Below are 24201 nucleotides of genomic sequence, written 5' to 3'. Positions count from 1 at the left end.
TGTTAGTTCTTATAATAATCTAATAAAGCTATAACTTGGTATGTAATTAACCTAACCTGATTATTCATTTTAACAAACTAATCAATCTAAAGAATGATATTTGACTCAGGATAATATTTTGATTAGCCAAATGTAAAATTACTATATGTTAAAAAAAGAATGCTAATAGTGCCCTGTTTTATCATGGCATTATGTAGTACTGTGATGGACAGCAAATACTTCTCATTTATTAACTTATAAAACAGAATGTACAATTGTGCATGTTATCTTACAGTAAATATTTACTTATGACCATAATTTGATAGTTCCATAACAAAAGAAATATAATATTTGAACAAAAAGCATGCAGTCAGTTTTTCACTTTCTAAATCTTGTGGGCTTGTCTATGAAACTTTTGATACAAAAGTGTGTAAATATTGGGTATAGAATTGTAGCAGTTGAATACATCAATTCACCATAAAGAGTACAGAATATGGTTAATTAGGCAATTTGCTATGTAGACTTCCCCTCCCTAACACCTTCATTAATCCTCTGGCCACTTCCTTGTTGCGGAGGCTATAGATGAGGGGATTCAGCATAGGAGTAAGGATAGTATAAAAGGCTGACACCATCTTGTCCTGGGTGGGGGAACGGTCAGAAACAGGCCTCATGTATATGAACATGGCTGCTCCATAATACATTCCTACCACCATGAGGTGAGAGGAACAGGTAGCAAAAGCTCTTTGGCGGCCTTCCCCAGACCCCATTTGAATGACAGCTACAATGACCTGAATGTAGGAAGCAATAATTACTGTTACAGGGAAAAGAAGCATAATTACACAGCAAATAAACATTAACCTTTCAAATAGCAATGTATTAGTGCATGAGAGAGTGAGAAGGGCAGGGACATCACAGAAAAAGTGAGGTATTTCCCGGGCACCACAATATGGGAAGGATAGTGCGACTGCAACAACAATTATACCATCAAGAGAGCCAACAATCCAGGAAGAAAGGACCATAAGATGACAGATTTTCTGGTTCATGAGAATTGAGTATCTTAATGGGTGGCAAATGGCAACATAACGGTCATAGGCCATTACAGCCAACAGGAAACATTCTGCTCCAAGCAGAGACACATATAAAAATATCTGGGTTCCACACCCAGCTAGAGAGATGCACTTCCTGCCAGACAAGTAGTTGAAGGCCATCTTGGGTACAGTGGTGCAGATGAGCATGAGGTCCATGAGGGAGAGTTGGCTGAGGAGGAAGTACATGGGGGTGTGGAGCTGGTTGTCCAGGTAGATGAGGAGAATCATGACAGTGTTTCCCATGATGGCAAATGTGAAGATTCCCAAGACCAGAGAGAAGAGGAAGATGTGGGTGGAACTGTGATTGAAGATTCCCAGGAGGATAAAGTCAAAGTTGAAAGTCTGATTCTCCCATGCCATGATAAATATATTCACTGTAGACAATATAACATGTGAACAGTGCTCAGTACTGTATCACAGAAATATCAAGGACTTCTAGCTTACATCAGCACATCCACGATATTGTCTCTCTATATTAAAAAATAATTATGCTGAGTATAACTTTTTATAAATTTATATACTAGGAATATTAAGGTTTATTGTTAGCCTGATGCGATTTTTAAATATAAAGCACATACACAACACACAGTAAGTTTTTTCATTAGAACGTAGGAGGTTTCCCGGGTGCCTGGGTGGCTCAGTCGGTTGAGCATCCGACTTTGGCTCAGGTCATGATCTTGCAGTTTGTGAGTTTGAGCCCCACGCCAGGCTCTATGCTGACAGCTTCAGAGCCTGGAGCCTGCTTCGGATTCTGTGTCTCCTCCTGTCTCTGCCCCTCCCATGTTCATGTTCTGTCTTTCTCTCTGTCTCTCAATAATAAATAAACATTTTAAAAAAGGAACATAGGAGGTTTCCAAAGAGGCATATAATCTAATTTTAGCAACTAGTTAACTAAACTGTAATATGGATTATTCAGAAACACACTGAGTCATAAGAAAACTCATGAATTGCTGAGAAGTCAATGAGATTTTCCATCACATTTTTTCATAGAATTTAACATATCACACTATAATACTAATAAAAATTCTGTTTACCAAAGTGTACAGGGAATCATGTACTAGTGGAAATTATATGGGATTAGTCAAATACCAAGTAAACAGAAGACATTGAGAAATCAAAGGTTAGAAGTACCTTAAATAATACTTATTGCTAACAATGGTAAGTTGTAGTGGAAGTAGTTCCTCACCAATATGCCCATCTCTTACTCCACCTCTTAAAATGAGGTGTACCCATGAAATATTCTGGTATAGGTCACTTTACTGGAGAAGCAGGTTAGCACATAAAGAGCATAATTCAAAAGACTCACACTGATGAATGGATAAAGAAGTTGTGGTTTATATATACAATGGAATACTACTTGGCAATGACAAAGAATGAAATATAGCCTTTTGTAGCAATGTGGATGGAACTGGAGATTGTTATGCTAAGTGAAATAAGTCATACAGAGAAGGACAGTTTCCATATGTTTTCACTCCTATGTGGATACTGAGAAACTTGACAGAAGACCATGGGGGACCGGAAGGGGGAAAAAAAAAGTTAGAGAGGGAGGGAGCCAAACCATAAGAGACTCTTAAAGACTGAGAATAAACTGAGGGTAGACGGGTAGTGGAAGGGAGGGAAAAGTGAGCGATGGGCACTGAGTAAGGCACCTGTTGGGAAGAGCACTGGGTGTTGTATGGAAACCAAAATGATAATAAATTTCATATTAAAAATTAATAATAAAAAAGACTCAAACAGATTATTTTTCTGTGTAACCTTAGATAGTTAATTTATCCAAGCCTCATTTTCCACTTAGTAAATTTTGATATTTGTTAATATTGGCATTGTAGGGTGCTATTAAGGCAAATGAGATCACATTTATGATGTACAAACATCACTTTGAATACAGTTTGTGACATATAAGTACTTTTAAAATAAATACTATTGAAGAAAAAGGATATGGCCCTTACTTTATTTTTAGACCATTTTTGTTTGTACAAAATTATTCACTTCTTAAGTGGCTGGGTGGCTCAGTTGGTTAAACATCTGACTTTTGATTTCAGTTCAGGTCATAAGCTCATAGTCCTGAGATTGAGCCCCATGTCATGAGGTGTCTCTCTCTCCCTGTCTCTCTCTTTCTGCCCCTTCCCCTCTCTCTCAGTCTCTCTCTCTCCCTAAATAAACAAATACACAACAAAAAAGAATAATCATTTCCATTTCCTTAGCAAGACTCTTCCAGGGAATTTCTTTGCCTAGACAATAGCATATATTTTATTTTCTATTTTCACACTCATTTCTTTTTCTCTTGCTGCTGTATTCAGTAATCAAGGCATTGACTTCTTTCTTTCTAATGTATGGGTTTTCCTTCTTCTGGGAGTCATTTTGAGAAGTTTGCTAGGCGTTTTAGTTCCAGGGTTTGGAAAATGAAAAATTGCCATGTGGTTCTGCCAAATTTACTAAAAATGCATATTTTATTTGAGAACATTTTTAATTTAAAGCATGATATTATGATACATTGTTTTAATGTTTTGTTTGCATGAGCAGGGGAGGGGCAGAAAAAGAGAAGGAGAGAGACAATCCCAAGCAGGCTCTCCACTGCCAGCACAGAGCCTGACTCATGAAACTGTGAGATCATGACCCGAGTGAAAACGAAGTGTCAGTCATTTAACCGACTAAGCCACCCAGAAGCCCATGTTTTGTATTTTTTTTTAACTCTACATCGAACTTTAACAGCTCAGGATGTGTTTTTGGACTTAAAGTTTGAATGATCTAGGTAGGCCACAGGGACATAAGTGAAGCAATCAGTTACCTATTTTGTATTAATGTCTAGCAAAAGCTAGATTACCATATATTCCATGCAAACATTTACAACATATTGCATGCTGCTAAATTATGTTGTTTTTGTTTTGTTTTGTTTTGTATTTTTTGCTGCTAAATTATTATTTTTTAAGTTTATTTTTGAGAGAGACAGAGCACTAGAAAGGGAGAGACAGAGATAGAGAAGGAGAGACACAGAATCTGAAACAGTCTCCAGGCTCTGAGTTGTCAGCACAGAGCCCAACACAGGGCTCAAACTCACAAGCCATGAGATCATGACCTGAACTGAAGTCAGTCACTTAACTGACTGAGATACCCAGGTGCCCTTTGGTGCTAAATTATTGATGAAAAGTTGTCCTACCATAACTTTTATGTGTGAAGAAAATATATATAATGTTTTAAAGGAATAGTAATGAAAAAATGTTTATGGCATAAAAATATTGTTGCATATTGATTTTTCATCTTTTAACATCATCAATGAATAGATATATTTTATTCATTGCTATAGCAATGGGGTAGCTTAGATATAATATGACAATATTATGCTGTCGTCTCCTTATATTTGTACCAACTTCTCATGGAAATGAAACATACATATAGAAAGACGAATTGAGTGAATTCATCTTAAATATACCACGGAAGAAATTTTATAAGTGTTCAGACTTATGTGACTACCACTCAGATCAAAATATGGATATTTTCCAAAAGATTTCCTTGTAACCTTTCCTAGCCTATCACCCCTGAGATGCAATCTATAGTTTAATAACTATCTCTGAGGCTTATGTTTTGCCTGTTCTTGCTTTCACATAAATATTAGAGCATCTTTACTTTTGTGTGCACAAAAATAGAACCTCTCACACTCCTAAGTTCATCCACTGCACCTCCGAACTCTTTGGCTCACTGAACACCAACCACGATGGCCTCCTTGTTTCTGGAGCATACTTGTAATGCAATAATCCAGTGAGTTTATACTGGTTGTTCCCGTTAACCATTCTCTATTTTTTAGACCAATCCCTCACTATTTTCAGGCTCTTGTCAAATGCTTTCTGCTTCATAAAAAAGTTTATGGCTTCTCTCTAAATATCCTGCCTACCCTGACCTGTTTTGTTTTTATTCTGCCTAGTGTCTCCCTCATCTGACATCATAGTAATTTATCTGATTGCTGTCTCTTTCTTCATTAGGATGTAAATTAAATGAATGCAGAGATTTGATGAGTCATGTACAATAGATACTTAGTGAATAAAGACATATTTATTGTAGGAAATGATTGTATTTTTTTTAATTTTGTGATTCAGATGTCTTCCTTCCTGTTCTTATCCTCTCTTGCAAGGGCATGGTGGGGTCTTAAGAGTTCTGTACTGTGTGCTTGCCTAAATGATTTATTAAACTTTATGTTGTAGCTGTGGAAATGGATTGTTGATCTGGGAAGATGAGCATCTAAATGAGAAAAAGCCTTCCTGGGCTGTTTGTATTAACTTTAGAAACCTTAGCACCCCAACCCACAAGTAGTCTGATTAATTTAATTCTAAGAGATCTTTGGTCATTTTTTTTCTTTTCTACAAGGTAAGATTTTAAGCAATTGTGCTGTAGTCTTGAATTACACACAGAATGCCAGATTCATTGTCTCTCTCAAGTTGGACCAAAATTTATAACTAGTCTTTAAGTTAGGAGATTAGGAGTGCCAAAAAATCTACCCAGCCTGAGGAACGCCATGGACCAGGTGGCTTGTTTGGCCTTTGTATTGACTTTGCTGCTTAATTAGAGCCGTAACCTGCTATTAAGCCCCAAATCCAACTCACACAGCCAGGATCATCAGAGGAACTGAAAGGTTGCTACCATCCTGCAGTTTACCCTATGTTCAAACCTATAAATCAAATTTCTTTGTAGTAGCTTATAAAAGAGAAATTACTTAAAGAAATGTAATCATTTAGCAGTGTGTTGCCCTTGTCCATATTATTATTAAATGACAGGAACTGGCTCTATAATTAGGTCTCATTTGCCATCCCTGTTTCTACTTATAACTCCATTTGATAATCCCTGTTCACTAAAAAACTCTGGAATATTTTAGTACTATGCCTCTTCAAGTCTCTTCACATAAGTAAAATAATCTTTGCATTCAGTTCATATCAGAACCCATTGAGGAATAGCAGTTTGGGTACAAGACTAGTTGATTTCTATTACTGTCAGTAGGATTTTGACCAATTTGAGACACAAGTTTGAATTGTTATTTATCAACAGAGAAATGCAATATTTAAGTTTATTAAGTGGAGAGGTGGATCCTGTATAATTTTTTATGTGTCTTTTTTTATTGCTTTCAGCTGAACGTGAATAAAAGGATACAGAAATATTATGTTTTATTATGTTATATTGTATTAACTCACTTTTTGTCAAAACCACACCACAAAGTCTCATTTCCTTTACTCCTCTCTCACAGGAAGTGAGAGTGAACAATGTTTTATGGCTAAGGCATTTATTTCTAAATAATAAACTCAGACTTCTTCAGGTGAAAGTTAAATAAACAAAGCTTTAGTCACTTATATAATATTCAGAATATCTTTTCTTTCAGTTATATAATATATAATGGTTTGATATAGATGTTAGAGGTATGCACTTAATGATGTAATGCAAATTACTTCACTGTACATCTATATCTGTTTTTATATATATGTATCTGTCTACATATTATACTTTCCTCACAAGTTTGTTAATATCATGAATTATCATCAAGTATTCATATTTTGGAATAAAAAGCCATTGTTTGTCACAAATATCTTTAAAACCATACACCACAACTGTAGCTAAGCAGTTAATTATTTTTTTGTATACTTATACTTACAGCTTAGAAGAAAAATGAAAGAAAATGGGGTGGACAGAGAAGAGGAGGGCAGCCATATTGGTTAAGTAAAGACAGAGCAAACAACAGAATAATGAAAGGCAGTGAATAATGAAGGAAGAATTCCTGGGCTGAAGAAAAACTGAGAGGAACAACGGAGAGAAAAACAAAACAAGAGACTGGGGTCACTGAGCCCAAGTATCTTCGTTAGATGAAATGCATTCAACCAATTATAATTATGATCCCACCACCAAACAGACACACAAAAAAAGGCAATATGTTATACATAAAATTACATAGCAAAAGCTTCCCTTACCTCCTGGTAGAAGATTAAACCACTACACACAAAAAGGATTATTGATGCCTTTTGGAAAAGTTCATCGTTACTTTAGGAAAATAAAAATAAAAACATGCATCTTGTTTGCGTCTGCATCCACTGACATTATGTATCATTCTGATTTTCTATTTTTTACTCATCTGAAACAATATTTTTGAATATTCCTCAAAGCACCTTCTGATTATATCACTCTCCTTCTCAAAAGCATTAAATGGATCAAATTTTCTTCAGAACAGACTTTCATGTCCTTATCGATCGTTTGTGAGGAATTGCGGAAAGCCATAAAAGTCTCTATTTCAAGTCATCTGTTCTCCATTTCCTTTTTTTTTTTTTTAATTTTTAATGTTTATTTATTTCTGAAAGAGACAGAGTGTGAGCAGGGGAGGGGCAGAGAGAGAGTGAGACAGAATCCAAACCACACTCCAGGCTCTGAGCTGCCAGCACAGAGACCTAAGTGGGGCTGGAACTCATGGACCCCGAGATCATGACCTGAAGTCGGACGCTTAACTGACTGAACCACCTAGGAGCCCCTGTTCTCCATTTTCCAATACCAACTCTGTGCAAATCCCAAAGATACAACATAAATCTGAGCTTAGTCCCTCTTCAGTAGTTTTTTTTTACTCTGAATGTCTTTTCCTTTTCCTTTTACCTTTGTAAATTATATCATATTTGTTTCAAGTTTGAATGCACATGCATTTTTCATTATATTTCTGTTCATTCTGTAGATAAAAGCTGTGTATATATTGTACTTACAAGTGGGTGGCATCTACATCTGTTCTATATAAAAAGCTAATATCATGGACCCTAAGATCAGACAAACATGAGTTTGCAACCTTGCGCTACCTCTAACTCCTATATCATCAGGCAAATTACTTAACTTCTCTGAGATTATTTTATCCCACTGCCCCCATTTGAGAGTTACTGTAAGATAGAATGTGTTAATTCTTATGAATTCCTCATCAAAGTGTCTTTCAGTGCACGTTCTTTAGAAGAACATAACCTTTTGCACACATTTTATCACACTTTTATTAGATTTTTGCAGTAATTTCCACTGTTGCTTACTTACAATTATTTTAAATAAATCAATATTCTGTTTTCCTTATTAGATTGTTGGTTTTTGATTGCTAAGGTATATATTTAAATTTTTCTTATGTAATGAGTTAACAGTAGATGTTTACACACAGGTAGAGTTCATAAGATCCCCATAAGTGATTGAAAACTTGAATAAACTAGATTCACCAGAGTCTTGCAATAGTCCATAGCTAGCATATATTTTATTGCTCTGCATAATGTCTCACATTTACTTTGCATCATCACTATTATTATTTAATTTAACATTCACAAGTCCCTGTATTAAATATAAGAAGCACATTAAGCTAATATTACAAAGAATGTAAAAATATAAGTTGCCTCTCTAGTCAGAGGACTTCAAAATAACAAAACTTTTAATGTATACCTTTTGAAGGAAATGTAGTTCCATCTTACTGAACTTCAGAAGGGCATTTTGAAATATATACCATCTTCCTTGGACTTACCATCTAGATATTTTTAGGAAGACGTGGAACTACTTACTAAGTAACTGAAAACGTTTAAATATCTAGAGAAAACTTGTGTAACACATTTTTTTTGCTAAGTCATCTGTGATTTCAACCTGTAATCCCTCCAGGTTTTCCAGTCCCTGGTCTTTAATTATAGTAATGTATGCTATCACCTACTTTTTTCTTTTAAGCCCTCATATAAAATGAGTTCTCTATTTTGAAAATGTGATCTTACTGATATTTAAGAAACAAAATAAAATTCAGTTACTTTCTAGATTAATACTATAACCCCCTGCATTTTCCCCTTGTATCTCCTGGCTTATTCATATATTAATGACTCCATTTGCACTCTCCTCTTAAAGTGTTTTTTCTAATAATTTCAAGCTATTTCCATAATATTAACTGACCAAGAGGCAGTTGGTTTCCTGATTTTAAAATAGAGATACTCATTGACATTTGGGGTTTATTACCTCTAAATAGAACTCTGTTAAAATTCATTAGCTGTTTCCAAATTGATAATTCAAGTAGTTTAATGTTGGGAGCCATTTGACTTAAGATGTCTACACTGAAGATCTCAACACAATTTTAATTTCTTCTTTGTCTTTTTATTTTGCTCTCAACTACCCACCCCCTTCTTTTTAATGTTTTTGAACACTTGCCATTGTGGTTACTCTTTCCTGATTCTAGTACTGGTTGTCTTTTTATTATTCCCAAATACTATGCACTTGGTTAACCTTTCCTCCATGGATAATTAGATTTCCCCAAATTTTCAGATTTGTTCCTCTCTTTCTCTTTGGTTCACATGTATGATCACTGTATCTATATATCTTTAATTAATATTTTTTCTAAAATCCATATGTTACCAAATGCCTGATATTATATTGTTCTGATACTTATTCCTTATCTCATGTTCAATTCTGAACCATTACCTCTGTATAAATCTACTACTCATTTAATATTCACTTCATCTTCAAAGTAACACTCCATTTTGTTAATGGTCATCCCCTCCTAGAGTTATGTAGGATAGAAACAATATCCAGAAGAAAAATGTCTAGCTTTTCAAAAATATTGACCAACTGTATACAAGAATGCTTGGAATATTTTATATTTTTACTAGCTTTGTGAACAGAAAGAGCATATTCTTTCATTACATTGTCAAAATCATTTGTTACTGCTTGATTGTTATTTTTTAAACTTTTTTGAACTTATTTGTGAGAAATGATTTCTCATTCTTATATTAATATGCATTTTTTTACTGTGTGTATTTGTCTCATGTATTTACTGCCCATCCAGATATACTCTTAAATTAATTGCAATAAACTCATTAATTTATCTCTTGTGAAAGCAAAATAATAGGAATATAATTTCATATATTTTTCCTATTGGTTTTCCAATTTTCACAAAATTATGTTTTGCATTGGACCCTCTTTCTACAGTAATTTATAATGACATTACTATTTACCAAATTTCTTTGCATGAAAGTTTATATGTGAAGTCATTACTTAATTTTATTTATTACAGTATTACTTGTTTTTTTTCCCTCTGGCTTAAAAATAATTCTTGATGACATTGAAGATATCATCACTTGTTTGTTTCATATTTACATATGGCTAAGATTTATTTAGAATTGCTTCAAGTTTACCTTCCATCACAAACTACTTCAATCCAGAGGGTTTTTTGTTTTGTTTTGTTTTTTAATAGTTTTTTGGTTAAGTCACATACTTTAAGAAGCTTGTCATTCATAACTAAAACCAAAGTTTTAGTTATTTGCATTTTTTCTCATTATTTAGATATTTCTGAAACTTTATTTTTATATAAATGGCCATGGCCACAATTTTTGAGTCTTAATTTATATGCAAATATAAATTAACTGATACCAGGAGTTTGAACCGAAAGATGCCAATATCAGACCTTGTTCCAAAAGACAATTTACAAAAAAAAAAAAAAAAGTATCTGCCCACCTTCTTTACATCACTTAACATTATTCAGCCTTCAAAATTTTGCTATTATATTGAACAGATTTTTATTTCCTGATTTTTATTTTCTGATTTTTAATTAAATTGATTTTAATTAATTTAATTAATTGATTTTAATTAAATTGATCTCTTTGATAACATATAGAAATGTCTTTTCTTTTTCACTTGGGCTATTTGAGTAACTTTACCTTTTGTTTTCCTTTTCAAATTTTTATTTAAATTCTAGTTAATTAACATAACAATGCAATGTTGGTTTAAGGAGTAGAATTCAGTGATTTATCACTTACATATGATATGTATAAGTTTCTTAGGTATTTTATTTTTTCTTCCAGCATTATTGATATATGATTGACAAGTAAAATTGTATGTATTTAAGATGTACAGCATAACTTTTTGATATATGAATATATTATGAAATGGTTACCATAATTAAGCTAATTAACATATCCACACCTTCCATAATTACTTTTTCTTTTTGTTGGTGTGAAAACACTTAAGATCTACAGTCTTAACAGATTTTAAATATACAATACAATAGCCTTAATTACAGTCACCATATGATGGTACATTACATCTCCAGAACTTGCTTATCCTTCATATCTGAAGCTTTGTACCATTTGACCAACATTTTCCCCATTTTTCCGAGCCTCTGGTAATCACCATTCTCCTTTATGCTTTAAGACTTTGACTTTTTTAACTACCACATATAAGAGAGAACATGCAGTATTTGCCTTTACATACCTAGTTTATTTTACTTAACATAATGTCCTCCAGGTTCATCCACAAAAGACAAGATTTCTTCTTATTCAAAGCTGAATAATATTCCACAGTGTGAAATATACATATACATATATGTATGTATACACACACACACACAAGCCACATTTTCTTTATTGATTCATCCATTATTCACATAGGTTGTTTCCATATCTTGGCTATTGTGAATATTGTTGCAATGAACATGGAAGTACAGTTATCTCTTTGAGATATTAATTTCAATTCCTTTGGATATTTACCAAACAGTGGGATTGCTGGGTCATATAGTAGTTTTATTTTTAATTATATGAGAATCCACCATACTGTTTTCTATAGTGGCTGCATTATTTTATATTCCCAACAGTAAGAAGCGTTCCAATTTCACAACATTACAAACACTTGTTATCTTTTATTTCTTTTTTATTTTTGATATTTATTTATGTATTTAATTAATTAATTTAAATTCAAGTAAGGTAGCATACAGTGTAGTATTTGTTTCAGGTATAGAACCCATTGATTCATCACTTACATATAACACCCAGTGCTCATCCTAACAAGTGCCCTCCTTAACATCATAAAGGTCATATATGGAAGACCCACAGTTAATATAATCCTCAATGGGGAAAAACTGAGAGCTTTTCCCCTAAGTTCAGGAACACAACAGGGATACCCACTCTCACCACAATTGTTCACAATAGTATTAGAAGTCCTAATCTCAGCAATAAGACAACAAAGAGAAATGAAATGCATACAAATGGCAAAGAAGAAGTCAAACTTTCACTCTTTGCATATGACATGATATTCTACATGGAAAACCCAAACAACCCCACCAAAACATTGTTAGAATCGATACGTGAATTCAGCAACATCACAGGATATAAAATCAATGTACAGAAATCGGTTTTATTTCTGTACACATATAATTAAACAACAGAAAGGGAAATCAAAGAATCAATTCCATTTATAATTGCACCAAGTCCCATAAAATACCTAGGTGTAAACCTAACCAAAGAGGTAAAAGATATGTACACTGAAAACTATAGAAACCTTATGAAAGAAATTGAAAAAGACACAAAGAAATGGAAAAACGTTCCATGGACATAGATTGGAAGAACAAATATTTTTAAAATGTCTTAGCTACCCAAAGCAATCTACACATTCAATGAAATCCCTATCAAAATAACACATCCAGGGGCGCCTGGGTGGCTCAGTTGGTTAAGCGTCCGACTTCAGCCAGGTCACGATCTTGCGGTCCGTGAGTTTGAGCCCCGCGTCAGGCTCTGGGCTGATGGCTCAGAGCCTGGAGCCTGTTTCCGATTCTGTGTCTCCCTCTCTCTCTGCCCCTCCCCTGTTCATGCTCTGTCTCTCTCCCCAAAAAATAAATAAATGTTGAAAAAAAAATTAAAAAAAAAAAACACATCCATTTTACACAGAGCTAGAACAAATAATCCTAAAATTTGTATAGAACCAGAAAATACCCTGAATAGTCAATGTAATGTGGAAAAAGAAAACCAAAGCTGGAAGCATCATGATTCTGTAGTTCAAGCTGTATTACAAAGCTATAATCATTAAGAGAGTATGGCACTGGCAAAAAAAAAAAAAAAAAAGAAAGAAAGAAAAGAAATAGATCAATGGAATACATAGAGAACCCAGAAATGGACCCACAAATATATGGCCAATTAATTTTAGACAAAGCAGGAAGGAGTATCCAATGGAAAAAAGACAGTCTCTTCAACAAATGGTACTGGGAAAATTGTACAACAACATGCAGAAGAATTAAACTGGACCACTATCTTACATGATACACAAAAATAAATTCAAAATGGATGGAAGACCTAAATGTGACATAGGAAACCATTAAAATACTACAGAAGAACAAAGAAAGCAACCTATTTGATTTCAAGCTCAGCAACTTTTTACTGGACATGTCTATGGAGGCAAGGGAAATAAAACAAAAATGAACTGTTGTGAGGGGCACCTGGGTGGCTCAGTGGGTTAAGCACTGGACTTCGGCTCAGGGCTAAGGTCATGATCTCACAGTTCGTGAGTCTGAGACGTAAGCCAGGCTCTGTGCTGACAGCTTGGAGCCTGGAGCCTCCTTCAGATTCTGTATCTCCATCTCTCTCTGCCCTTCCTCTGCTCATGTTCTGTCTCTCTTTCTCTCAAAAATAAATAAAATAAATTTTAAAAATTAAAAAAAAATGAACTTTTGGGGCATCATCAATATAGAATGCTTCTGCATAGTGAAGGAAACAATCAACCAAATTAATGCAAATGACACATCAGATAAAGGGTTAGTATGCAAAATCTATAAAGAACTTATCAAACACCAAGTAGTATTCCACTGTGTGTGTGTGTGTGTGTGTGTGAATATATATATATATATATAGGCTATAACCTTTAATTGATAGCATTGAATGTTGGGTTGAGTGTGCCCCTTTGAACCAGCATTTTTGTATCCTTTGGATAAATACATAGTAATGCAATTGCTGGGCTGTAGGGTATTTCTATTTTTTTGTTTTTATTTTGTTTTTAAAGTATTTATTTATTTATTTTGAGAAAGAGACTGTGTGAGTTGGGGAGGGGCAGAGAGAGAAAAGAAGAGAGAATCCCAAGCAGGCTGTGTACTGCCAGGGCAGAGCCCGAGGCAGAGCTTGAACCCACAAACTGTGAGATCATGACCTAAGCCATAATCAAGAGACTGAAGCTCAATCTATTGAGCCACCTAGGCTCCCCTAGGGTAATTCTATTTTTAACTTTTTGAGGAATCTCGCTACTATTTTCCAGAGTAGCTGCACAAGTTTGCAACCCTACCAACAGTGCAAAAGGGCTCCCCTTTCTCAGCATCCTCACCAACATCTATTGTTTCTTGAGTTGTTAATTTTAGCCATCCTGACAGGTGTGAGGTGGTATCTAATTGTGGTTTTGATTTGTATTTCTCTGATGATGAGTGTTGCTGAGCATCTTTTCATGTGTCAGTTACCTATCTTGATGTCTCTTTGGAAAAGTGTCCTTACATGTCTTCTGCCTGTTTCTCCAGTGTATTATTATTATTATTTCATTTATTTTTGGGGGGGGTGCTGAGTTTGATAAATTCTTTTGTAGATTTTTTTCTGGCCAGTATGACTAAAAGAATCTATTCAGCAATGGAGTAGCCTTTCCCAAAGGCAAGTTTGTTCTTTGTCCTCAGCCTCAGACTATTAACTTATAAGCCCTTCAAATGTCCTACCAGATAAGTGTCTTTGTTTTTCTGGGCCATTGGGACATTTGAGGTATTGTATGGCTTGGCTAATATGTATCTGTATCTTTTTTGCTGTGATAAAACATAACCATTGCTTAAAGCCTTTTCTGAATTCTGTGAATATTTCTAGCGAATTATTGAAACCGACCATGGTTTGGAATACCCACAAACTTGCAGTTGACGTCAAAAGTGAAGATGGTCTTGAGAAGTATTACACTGCAGACACAGACATATTATTCAATAAAAAAAGGCTTCCATATTACTTGGATTTTGTGGAAATTAGGCTGAAAAGTGCTGTGTTGCAAAGTCTTTTTATTTATTCCAAAGGAAGGGAGAAAACTTCAGAGATTGAAGCCATGAGCTTTTGAGAAGTATCCCCAAGCCATAATATCAAGTCCTAATAGAACATCCATACATAAAATCAGTAATTAAATTAATAACATGAATTTGAACATCACTATAGACTAAATGGACTTAATGATCATATATAGAACATTGCACCCAATGGCAGAAGAATATACACTTTTCTCAAATATATATGGAACATTCTCCAAGAATGAGCATATGTCAGGTCAAAGAAGAAGTTTTAACAAATTTTAGAACATTGAAATCTCACAAATTATACTTTTCATCCATAGTGAAATAAAACTAGAAATTAATAACAAAAGGATAATTGGAAAACGCTCAAATATCTGGCAATGTAACAACAGGTTCTTTTACCACCAATAGAACAAAAGTAATATCAAATGTGCAATCAGTAACATCTTGAGAAAGATGAAAATAAACACAAAATGGCAAAACTTATGTGATTTACCAAAAGTAGTACTTACAGGGAACTTTATAGACATAAGTGTTTATAGACATGAGTGTTTATAGACATAAGTGTTTGATAAAATGACCTAATTTTAGTCTTCAAGTACAAAAATATTTTGTAAGTACAAACTCAGCCCATGGTAGAAGGAAAACAATAGAGATTAAAGCATAAATAAACATAATAAAAAATAGACACACTCATATTTCTAAAGTAGGGCACACATCTATAAAATGTGGGAACATAATTATCAGTTACATGAGGTTATTAAAGAGTTCAATAAGGTAATGCATTAAAAGAACTTTGCACATTTCACACCACAATATGTTACATTTATTAAACTTTAAAACTTTTTGTTATCATGTGCTGGCTTAGAAAATGTGCAGTGATTATTCATGCTAATAATAATTTCATGGAAAACAAGCCTTCAGAATCTGAGTTTTCATCATTACACTCATCATTACAGTTCATCATTTCTAGTACCTAATGACATTCTTGTTCATCTCCTTTTCTTACAAGTATGAGGAGGTTGCCGACTCTCTCCCTTTAACAGCTAATGTGGCCATGTGACTTATTTGTCCAATAAAATGTGAACAGAAATGATGAGTAAAGACGTAAAAAACCCGTGTGCACTTTCTAAAGTTTTCTTTCTCTCTGTGACTGAGACTTGACTATGGAATTCTCTTTTCCCATAAAATAATTTCGTGTCATTTGAAAACAGGAAAAATTCTGGCATGAGTCCCTTTGTTTTTGTATGTACATCAAAACTTCTTTTCACATGAATGTCATATCTTTGTAATTGTGATTCTTCTTGGTGCCAAAATATATGTTTGAATCTTTTCAAAAATATTATTTTACATTGCTAACTATTAAAACTTGTTTTCAAAATGCATAGGTGGATTGACTTTTAATAATTGAGAGTTTAAGGGTCTCTCTCCACTATCAAATGCCAAAATCTTCTTGGAAGGTGTGCAGGGGCTACCTTAAATTATGCCTGTGTTTATGAAAGAACTCACAGAACTGATATTTCCATGTCAACTGTAGTTATTTAGCTTCTTATTGGTGAATGCTCCCCTTGTTCTACCTCAATTTTTTAAAATAAATGCTTAAAAATCATATTTCAATGTGACTGAGCTCTTATTTCCAATGGCTCTGTCAAATGCATCCAATTCAGAAAGCCCCCTGATGGCCTATGTTTGGCAGATACAATGAAGAAGTAAACCTTTGTTATATTAAGCTACTAAGGCTTTTGATGTTACTAATTCTTGCATTATAGTCTAGCATATAAAGGATATCATTGATGATTAAAATAAATATTTTTTAAGTTTTTTTAATGTTTTGTTTATTTTTGAGACAGGGAGAGACAGAGGATGAGCAGGGGAGGGTCAGAGAGAGAGGGAGACACAGAATCCAAATCAGGCTCCAGGCTCTGAGCTGTCAGCACAGAGCCTGACATGGGGCTTGAACTCACAAACTGTGAGATCATGACCTGAGCTGAAGTTGGACAGTTAACCGACTGAGCCACCCAGGCACCCCTAAAATAAGTATTTTAGATGACACTATAAGAAAGCAAAACAACATTTTTTTTTATTCCTCAGGGTCTTAATGGATGTATGGAGAAGCATGTGATTATAAGTGGGGGGAGAAAATTTGTACATTTCTTTAATCAACCTAACAAATAATGTTTAAATATAAACAGGTAAATGTATCCCCAAACTTGAACATATTTTTAGCAAAATTTTGGTCTGATGACAGATATAATGTATCCATATATTTTCCTTGCCATACAAAGGAATCCTCTCCTTACACATACAAGTTGTGTAAAATAATTCTGATCCTCTCATACATGATTCCCTACCCTCACCAAAGTGCAATTCAAGAAATGAAACAGATGAACATATGGGAAGTGGGGGAGAGAAGAGAGGAGTGAAACAAACCACAAAAGACTCAGTAATAGCAAAATTAGGGTTGTTGGAGGGAGGTGGGTGGAGGATGGGTTAGATGGGTGATGAGTATTAAGGAGGTTACTTGTTGGGATGAGTACTGGGTGTTGAATGTAAGTGATGAATCACTGAATTCTACTCCTGAAACAAATATTGCACTGTATGTTAACTAACTAAAACTGAAATTAAAATAAAGAACCTATAATTTTCACATTTATTTTTGAATGATTGTAACTTTATTTCTTTATAATTCTTTTCAATACTAGGTTTATAAATATTTAAATAGTGTATAAATACAAAACTGAAGTTTAACATGAAATGTTTCTAAGGATAACTTTTTTGGATTTTTAGACTAAAAATTTTAGTCTAAAGGTTTAGTCTAAAGGTTTCTTACAATATCAAAGCATGGGGGCGCCTGGGTGGCGCAGTCGGTTAAGCGTCCGACTTCAGTCAGGTCACGATCTCGCGGTCCGTGAGTTCGAGCCCCGCGTCAGGCTCTGGGCAGATGGCTGGGAGCCTGGAGCCTGTTTCTGATTCTGTGTCTCCCTCTCTCTCTGCCCCTCCCCCGTTCATGCTCTGTCTCTCTCTGTCCCAAAAATAAATAAAAACGTTGGAAAAAAAAAAACAAACAATATCAAAGCATGAATAGGGATTTCTTATTTGGAACACCAGATCCTTTACACACTGGCACATTCAGATAATCCAATGCCTTCAGAAAGGAAATTATTTTGATAAACGATATATTAATGACATTATTTATTAATTTATATAAGTTATATTGATATAAATCCAATCAATTATCTCAATTTATTATTGTAAACATGAATTTTACTCACTAATTTTTGGTGAGCCTCAGAAATTTTCTGCACATTTCCTGAGTAAACATTCTCTTTATTTTATTAATGGCACATTTATTTGTTCATTTCTAAAACTGTAGATAATAAGGTTGAAAAGTGGGGAATATGTCTTGGATGGTGGAATAGTTTTCTGATTGCCTCAGGTATACATAAACACCTGAGCTGAGGAAAACAGATACCACAAATATATTAGGGACACAGGTAGAAAAAGCCTTTTTTCTGTCTGCTCCTCTCGGAAACTTGAAAACTGTAGAAAACATGTGACTGTAAGAGCTGATGATGAAAATTAAACAGCCACCAACAATCCCTAGACCACAGACAATGAGCACCATCTCATTGCTAAAGGTGTCAGATCAGGAGAGCTTTAGCAGAGAAGGGATATCACAAAAAAAACTGATGGATAACATTGGATTGACAGAATGGCAGCCTGAATGTATTGCCAGTGTGTACAGCAGCATGGATGAGACTACTGAGTATGAAAGCCAGAGTCATTTGTATGCAGATTTTGAGAGTTCATGATTATAGGGTAGTAAAGGGGTTGGCAGATAGCCACATAATGGTCTTGGGCCATGAGAGTCAGAAACAGAAGGTCCGTATATACAAAGAAAACCACTAAGAAGACCTCAGCTTTACACCCAGCCTTTGAAATGGTGCTGCTGTCAAGTAGAGAATTGATGCATGAATTAGGAACTGTTACAGAAATGTAGCATGCAACCAAGATGGACAGATTCCTAAGGAAGAAATACATGGGTGTGTGAAGACTCCTGTCAAGGGTGGTGACAGTAACAATGACAGTGTTTCCCAACATCACAGAGAAGGTTATGGCATGCAAAACCTGCAGTTCCCATACATCAGAAAACCCTGTGAGGAGAAATCCCATCATCACATTGGAATTTGTCATCTGTGGGTAACACAATATGTACCTGAAAGTAAGAAGTGAAGTCTTGAGCCCATGAAGAATCAAATTATGGAAAGATATTTCTTAACTACTTTGGTTTTGATTCCTACCTAATTCTAATATATATTGATGTCCCTAATATTTTTGAGAGAAAATTAAGTGAACCTCCTTTAGTCTACATGATTTTATTTTTAATCCTACTGTATACTGGAGTGAAAATTACAGTCATATTGCTCATAACCAATAAGCATAAAAATTAAATGCATATTTCTACACATTTCCATTGGAAAATACAAATTTCATGGTCAAATACATACAAATATAGATACAGATTACAGAAATACAGTTGCATTTGAAAGATATTATGTAAATCATATTGTTGAACACTGGATAATTAGAATAAAATATTTTGATTGTTTTCAGTCTTATGTTTTTATTTGAGGCTACAGATGTATGGGGGAAATGATCTTATTTTTCTTGAGCTAATCTTCTATGCATAATGGTTTCAAAATTCTCTTCTGTTACCATGACAAAATATCAATGTAATTTGAAACTTTACTTACTCTAATATCTCAAATGGAATACAGCCTCAGTAGCTGATATACTTACTTGAACTGAATCTATGCCCAATTTTTGTTACATTTTTATACTTCAAGTTATTTTTCTAGTTATTCTGCTCTGCTTTTAAAGAGAGAATGAATGAGCCCAGTATTATTATTTCCTTACTGCCTCTTGAAACTACCCCTAATATTCCCTCATTGTAATCTTCAATTTTCCAAGTTTTCAAACCTTCTTTGGTTTTACTAGCTGAAAAAACAAAACAACAAAATTAAACACAAAATCTTACAACACTAATTTAGTTTTTGCTTTCTGTTAAATTATGGAGGGTGTTTTTCTCACTTTAATCTTCCATATGTTCAACAACATTTCTAGAATTTCTTCCTTTTTGATTTCTTTGATTCTGTATCACTCAACAAGTTCTTGGTCATTGCTCTCACATCTCTATAGCTCATTTTATCAGTCCTCTGTTTAGTTTATTCATCAGTGGATATATGAACCAACTTTCTTCTTAATGTGTTACTTGTATTTTCCTAGATCTCCTCTATTATTTTTTATAGCACTTTCTTTGAATTTCCTCAAAATAATAACAAACAACAGCAACAATAATAATATTGGACCATGAGCAACAACGCTGTCCACAGTTAAGTTTACTGTGATTCACACTTTATTTGAAGTTAAATTTTTCATGCTTTATTTGAAATTAATTCTGTTCAAAATCTTACAATCCAGACTCACTCACAATGATCAGTTCCCACAGACACCATTTTGTTAGTATGCTCTTTCATAAACTTATTAAACATCTTGCATATGAAGTTTTCATAGACAACCTGCACAAACCCATGACTTCTTTTTTTTATCACATCAGTCTTAAGATATGTTTCATCAACTGCTTTACATTGAAAAGAAATTGAGCTGATGTCCTTCCTGTTTTGTTGTTTATAGATTACTCAAGGATTGAATCATATACAATTTTGGCTCCAAAGGGGAAGATGGAGGCAAAGTAGGATGCTGGGCTCACCTTATCCTGCTGATCACTTTTTTCCACACACATCTGCCTAAATAACCCAGAAAACCACCCGAAGACTAGCAGAACAGACTCTCCGGAGCCAAGCATAGACAAGAGGCCCACAGAAGACTGTAAGAAGGGCTGAGAAGTGGTGCGTGCTACACGGACTGGCAGGAGGGAGCCAGGGCAGTGGAAGGACAGCCACTTGGGCAAGGCAGAGCCCCTGAAGTCTGGCTTGCAAAAGCAGAGGGGCCGGACTCCATAAGTTCTGACAGCCAGCGGGACTTAACATCTGGAATGTTAGAAGTCAACAGCTCTGCTCTCGGAGAGTGGGGAAGGCAAGAGGACGTGGGGAGGAAGAGTTATCGAAACCCGGAAAGACAGAGCTCAGAAGGGGAACAAAGGTGCTGGCCAGAGCCATTTCTCTATCCGTCTCCCAGTCAAAATTCCAAAAGGAACCAATTCCTGTAAACAAATTTTCTTCCACTGAGCAAACACCCAACACTGCTTCCATGGATCCATCCCTCTGAAGGGGCTGCCTCCCTCCCAGTGTGGCAGGGCACCTCCCCCAAGGGACCACCAATGGCAAAGGGAGCTAAGCCTGCCCCTCCCACCCATGTGCACCTCGGGGATCAACCCCAACTAATACTCCCTTGGCCAGATCTCATCAACAACACTGCAAGCCTTGCAGTGTGCAAGTAGTCCAGAAGGGGCCACACCACAGCACAGAGAGTCCTGCCCATGGGAGAGGGGATGACAAGGTACACACCAGTCTGACTGTGGCCCCGCCCACCAACACAAGATAATCAGGACAGAACAGGGGAAATACCCTTTTACCACAGGACCTACCCAAAATGATGAAACAGAATAATTCTCCTCCAAAAAAAAAACTCCAGGAATTAGCAACACCTAACGAATTGATCAAAAACGATTTAAGCAATATAACAGAACAAGAACGTAGAATAATACTCATAAAATTAATTGCTGGGCTTGAAAAAAGAATGGAAGACAGCAGAGAATCTATTGCTACAGACCCCAAGGGACTAAGAAATAGTCATGATGAACTAAAAAAATGCTGTAAATGAGGTGCAAAATAAAATGGAGGTGGGCTTAGCACGGATTGAAGAGGCAGAGGAGAGAAGAGGTGAATTAGAAGATAAAATTATGGAAAAAGAGAAAGCTGAGAAAAAGAGAGATAAAAAAAATCCAGGAGTATGAAGGGAGATTTAGAGAACTAAGTGATACAAACTAACGAAACAATATCAGTACCATAGGAACTCCAGAAAAAGAAGAGAGAGAAAGGGGCTGAAGGTGTACTTGAACAAATCATAGCTCAGAACTTCCCTGATCTGGGAAGGAAAAATGCATTGATATCGAAGATGCACAGAGAACTCCCTTCAGACGTAACTCGAATAGATCTTCTGCAAGACATATCATAGTAAAACTGGCAAAATACAAGGAAAAAGAGAAAATTCTGAAAGCAGGTAGGGATAAACAGGCCCTAAAATACAAAGGTAGACACATAATAATAGTAGCAGACCTATCTACTGAAACATGGCAGACAAGAAAGGAATGGCAGGAAATCTTCAATGTGACGAACAGAAAACTTATGCAGCCTAGAATCCTTTACCCAGCAAGTCTGTCATTCAGAATAGGAGAGATAAAGGTCTTCCCAAACAAACACTGAAGAAGTTCATCCCATTAAACCAGCCCTACAAGAGATCCTAAGGAGGATTCTGTGAGTGAAATGTTGCAAAGACCACAAAGTAACAGAGACATCAACACAAGCAAGAAACCTACAGAGATCACAATGTCTCTAAACCCATATCTTTCAATAATAACACTGTATGTAAATGGACTAAATGCTCCAACGAAAAGACATAGGGTATCAGAATGGTAAAAAAAACAAAAACAAAAAAAAACAAAAAAAAAAAAACAAGACCCATCTATTTGCTGTCCACAAGAGACATGTTTTAGACCTGAGGACATCTTAAACTGAAAGTAAGGGGATGGAGAACTATCTATAATGCTACTGAAAGTAAAAACAAAACTAGAGTAGCCATACCTATATAAGACAAACTAGACTTTAAATTAAAGGCTGTAACAAGAGATGAAGAATGGCATTATAAAATAATTACAGGGTCTATCCATCATGAAGAGCTAACAATTATAAGTGTCTATGTGCCAAATATGGGAGCCCACAAATACATAAAACAATCACAAATATAAACAACCTTATTGATAAGAATGTGGTAATTGCAGGGGACTTTAATACTCCACTTACAACATTGGATAGATCATCTAGACACAGGATCAATAAAGAAACAAGGGCCCTGAATGATACATTGGATCAGATGGACTTGACAGATATATTTAGAACTCCGCATCCCAAAGCAACAGAATATACTTTCTTCTTGAGTGCACATGGAACATTCTCCATGATAGATAACATACTGGGTCACAAAACAGCCCTTCATAAGTATAAAATAATATAGATCATACCATGCACACTTTCAGACCACAATGCTATGAAACTTGAAATCAACCACAGGAAAAAGTCTGGAAAACCTCCAAAAGCATGGAGGTTAAAGAACACGCTATTAAAGAATTAATGGGTCAACAAGGCAATGAGAAAAGTAATTAAAAAAATATATGGGGGCGCCTGGGTGGCTCAGTCGGTTGAGCGTCCGACTTCGGCTCAGGTCAGGATCTCGCGGTCCGTGGGTTCGAGCCCCGCGTCAGGCTCTGGGCTGATGGCTCGGAGCCTGGAGCCTGCTTCCGATTCTGTGTCTCCCTCTCTCTCTGCCCCTCCCCCGTTCATGCTCTGTCTCTCTCTGTCTCAAAAATAAATAAATGTTAAAAAAAAAATTTTTTTTAAAAATATATGGAAACAAATGAAAATGAAAAAACAACAATCCAAATGCTTTGGGATGCAGCGAAGGCAGTCCTGAGAGGAAAATACATTGCAATCCAGGCCTATCTCAAGACACAAGAAAAATCCCAAATACAAAATCTAAAAGCACACCTACAGGAACTAGAAGCCAAACAGCAAAGATACCCCAAACCCAGCAGCAGAAGAGAAATAGTAAAGATCAGAGAAGAAACAAACAATATAGAATCTAAAAAAACTATAGAGCAGATCAATGAAACCAAGAGCTGTTTTTTTGAAAAAATAAACAAAACTGATAAACCTCTAGACAGGCTTCTCAAAAAGAAAAGGGAGATGACCCAAATAGATAAAATCATGAATGAAAATGGAATGATTACAACCAATCCCTCAGAAATACAAGCAATTACCAGGGAATACTATGAAAAATTATATGCCAACAAACTGGACAACCTGGAAGAAATGGACAAATTCATAAGCACCCACCCACTTCCAAAACTGAAATAGGAAGAAATAGAAAGCTTGAACAGACCCATAACCAGCGAAGAAATTGAAGCAGTTATCAAAAATCTCCCAACAAATAAGAGTCCAGGACCAGATAGCTTCCCAGGGGAATTCTACCAGACATTTAAAGCAGAGAAAATACCTATCCTTTTCAAGCTCTTCCAAAAAATAGAAAGGGAAGGAAAACTTC

The 24201-nt window shown here is 35.3% G+C and overlaps 1 protein-coding gene and 1 pseudogene across 1 annotated transcript; both read right to left on the bottom strand.

The window, feature by feature from the left end:
• Window positions 1-476: 476 nt before the first annotated feature.
• On the bottom strand, window positions 477-1427 carry LOC125170089 (olfactory receptor 2M3-like). The gene has a single exon (XM_047866261.1). It carries the CDS (start codon window positions 1425-1427, stop codon window positions 477-479), a length of 951 nt encoding a protein of 316 aa, XP_047722217.1.
• Window positions 1428-18223: 16796 nt separating this feature from the next.
• On the bottom strand, window positions 18224-19056 carry LOC125163784 (olfactory receptor 14C36-like; annotated as a pseudogene).
• Window positions 19057-24201: the final 5145 nt, after the last annotated feature.

The sequence above is a fragment of the Prionailurus viverrinus genome, chromosome A1 (assembly GCF_022837055.1).
Source record: "Prionailurus viverrinus isolate Anna chromosome A1, UM_Priviv_1.0, whole genome shotgun sequence".
Taxonomy (NCBI): Eukaryota; Metazoa; Chordata; class Mammalia; order Carnivora; family Felidae; genus Prionailurus; species Prionailurus viverrinus.
Note: the sequence above shows the minus strand (reverse complement) of the source record. Positions and strands in the feature narration are given on the sequence as shown.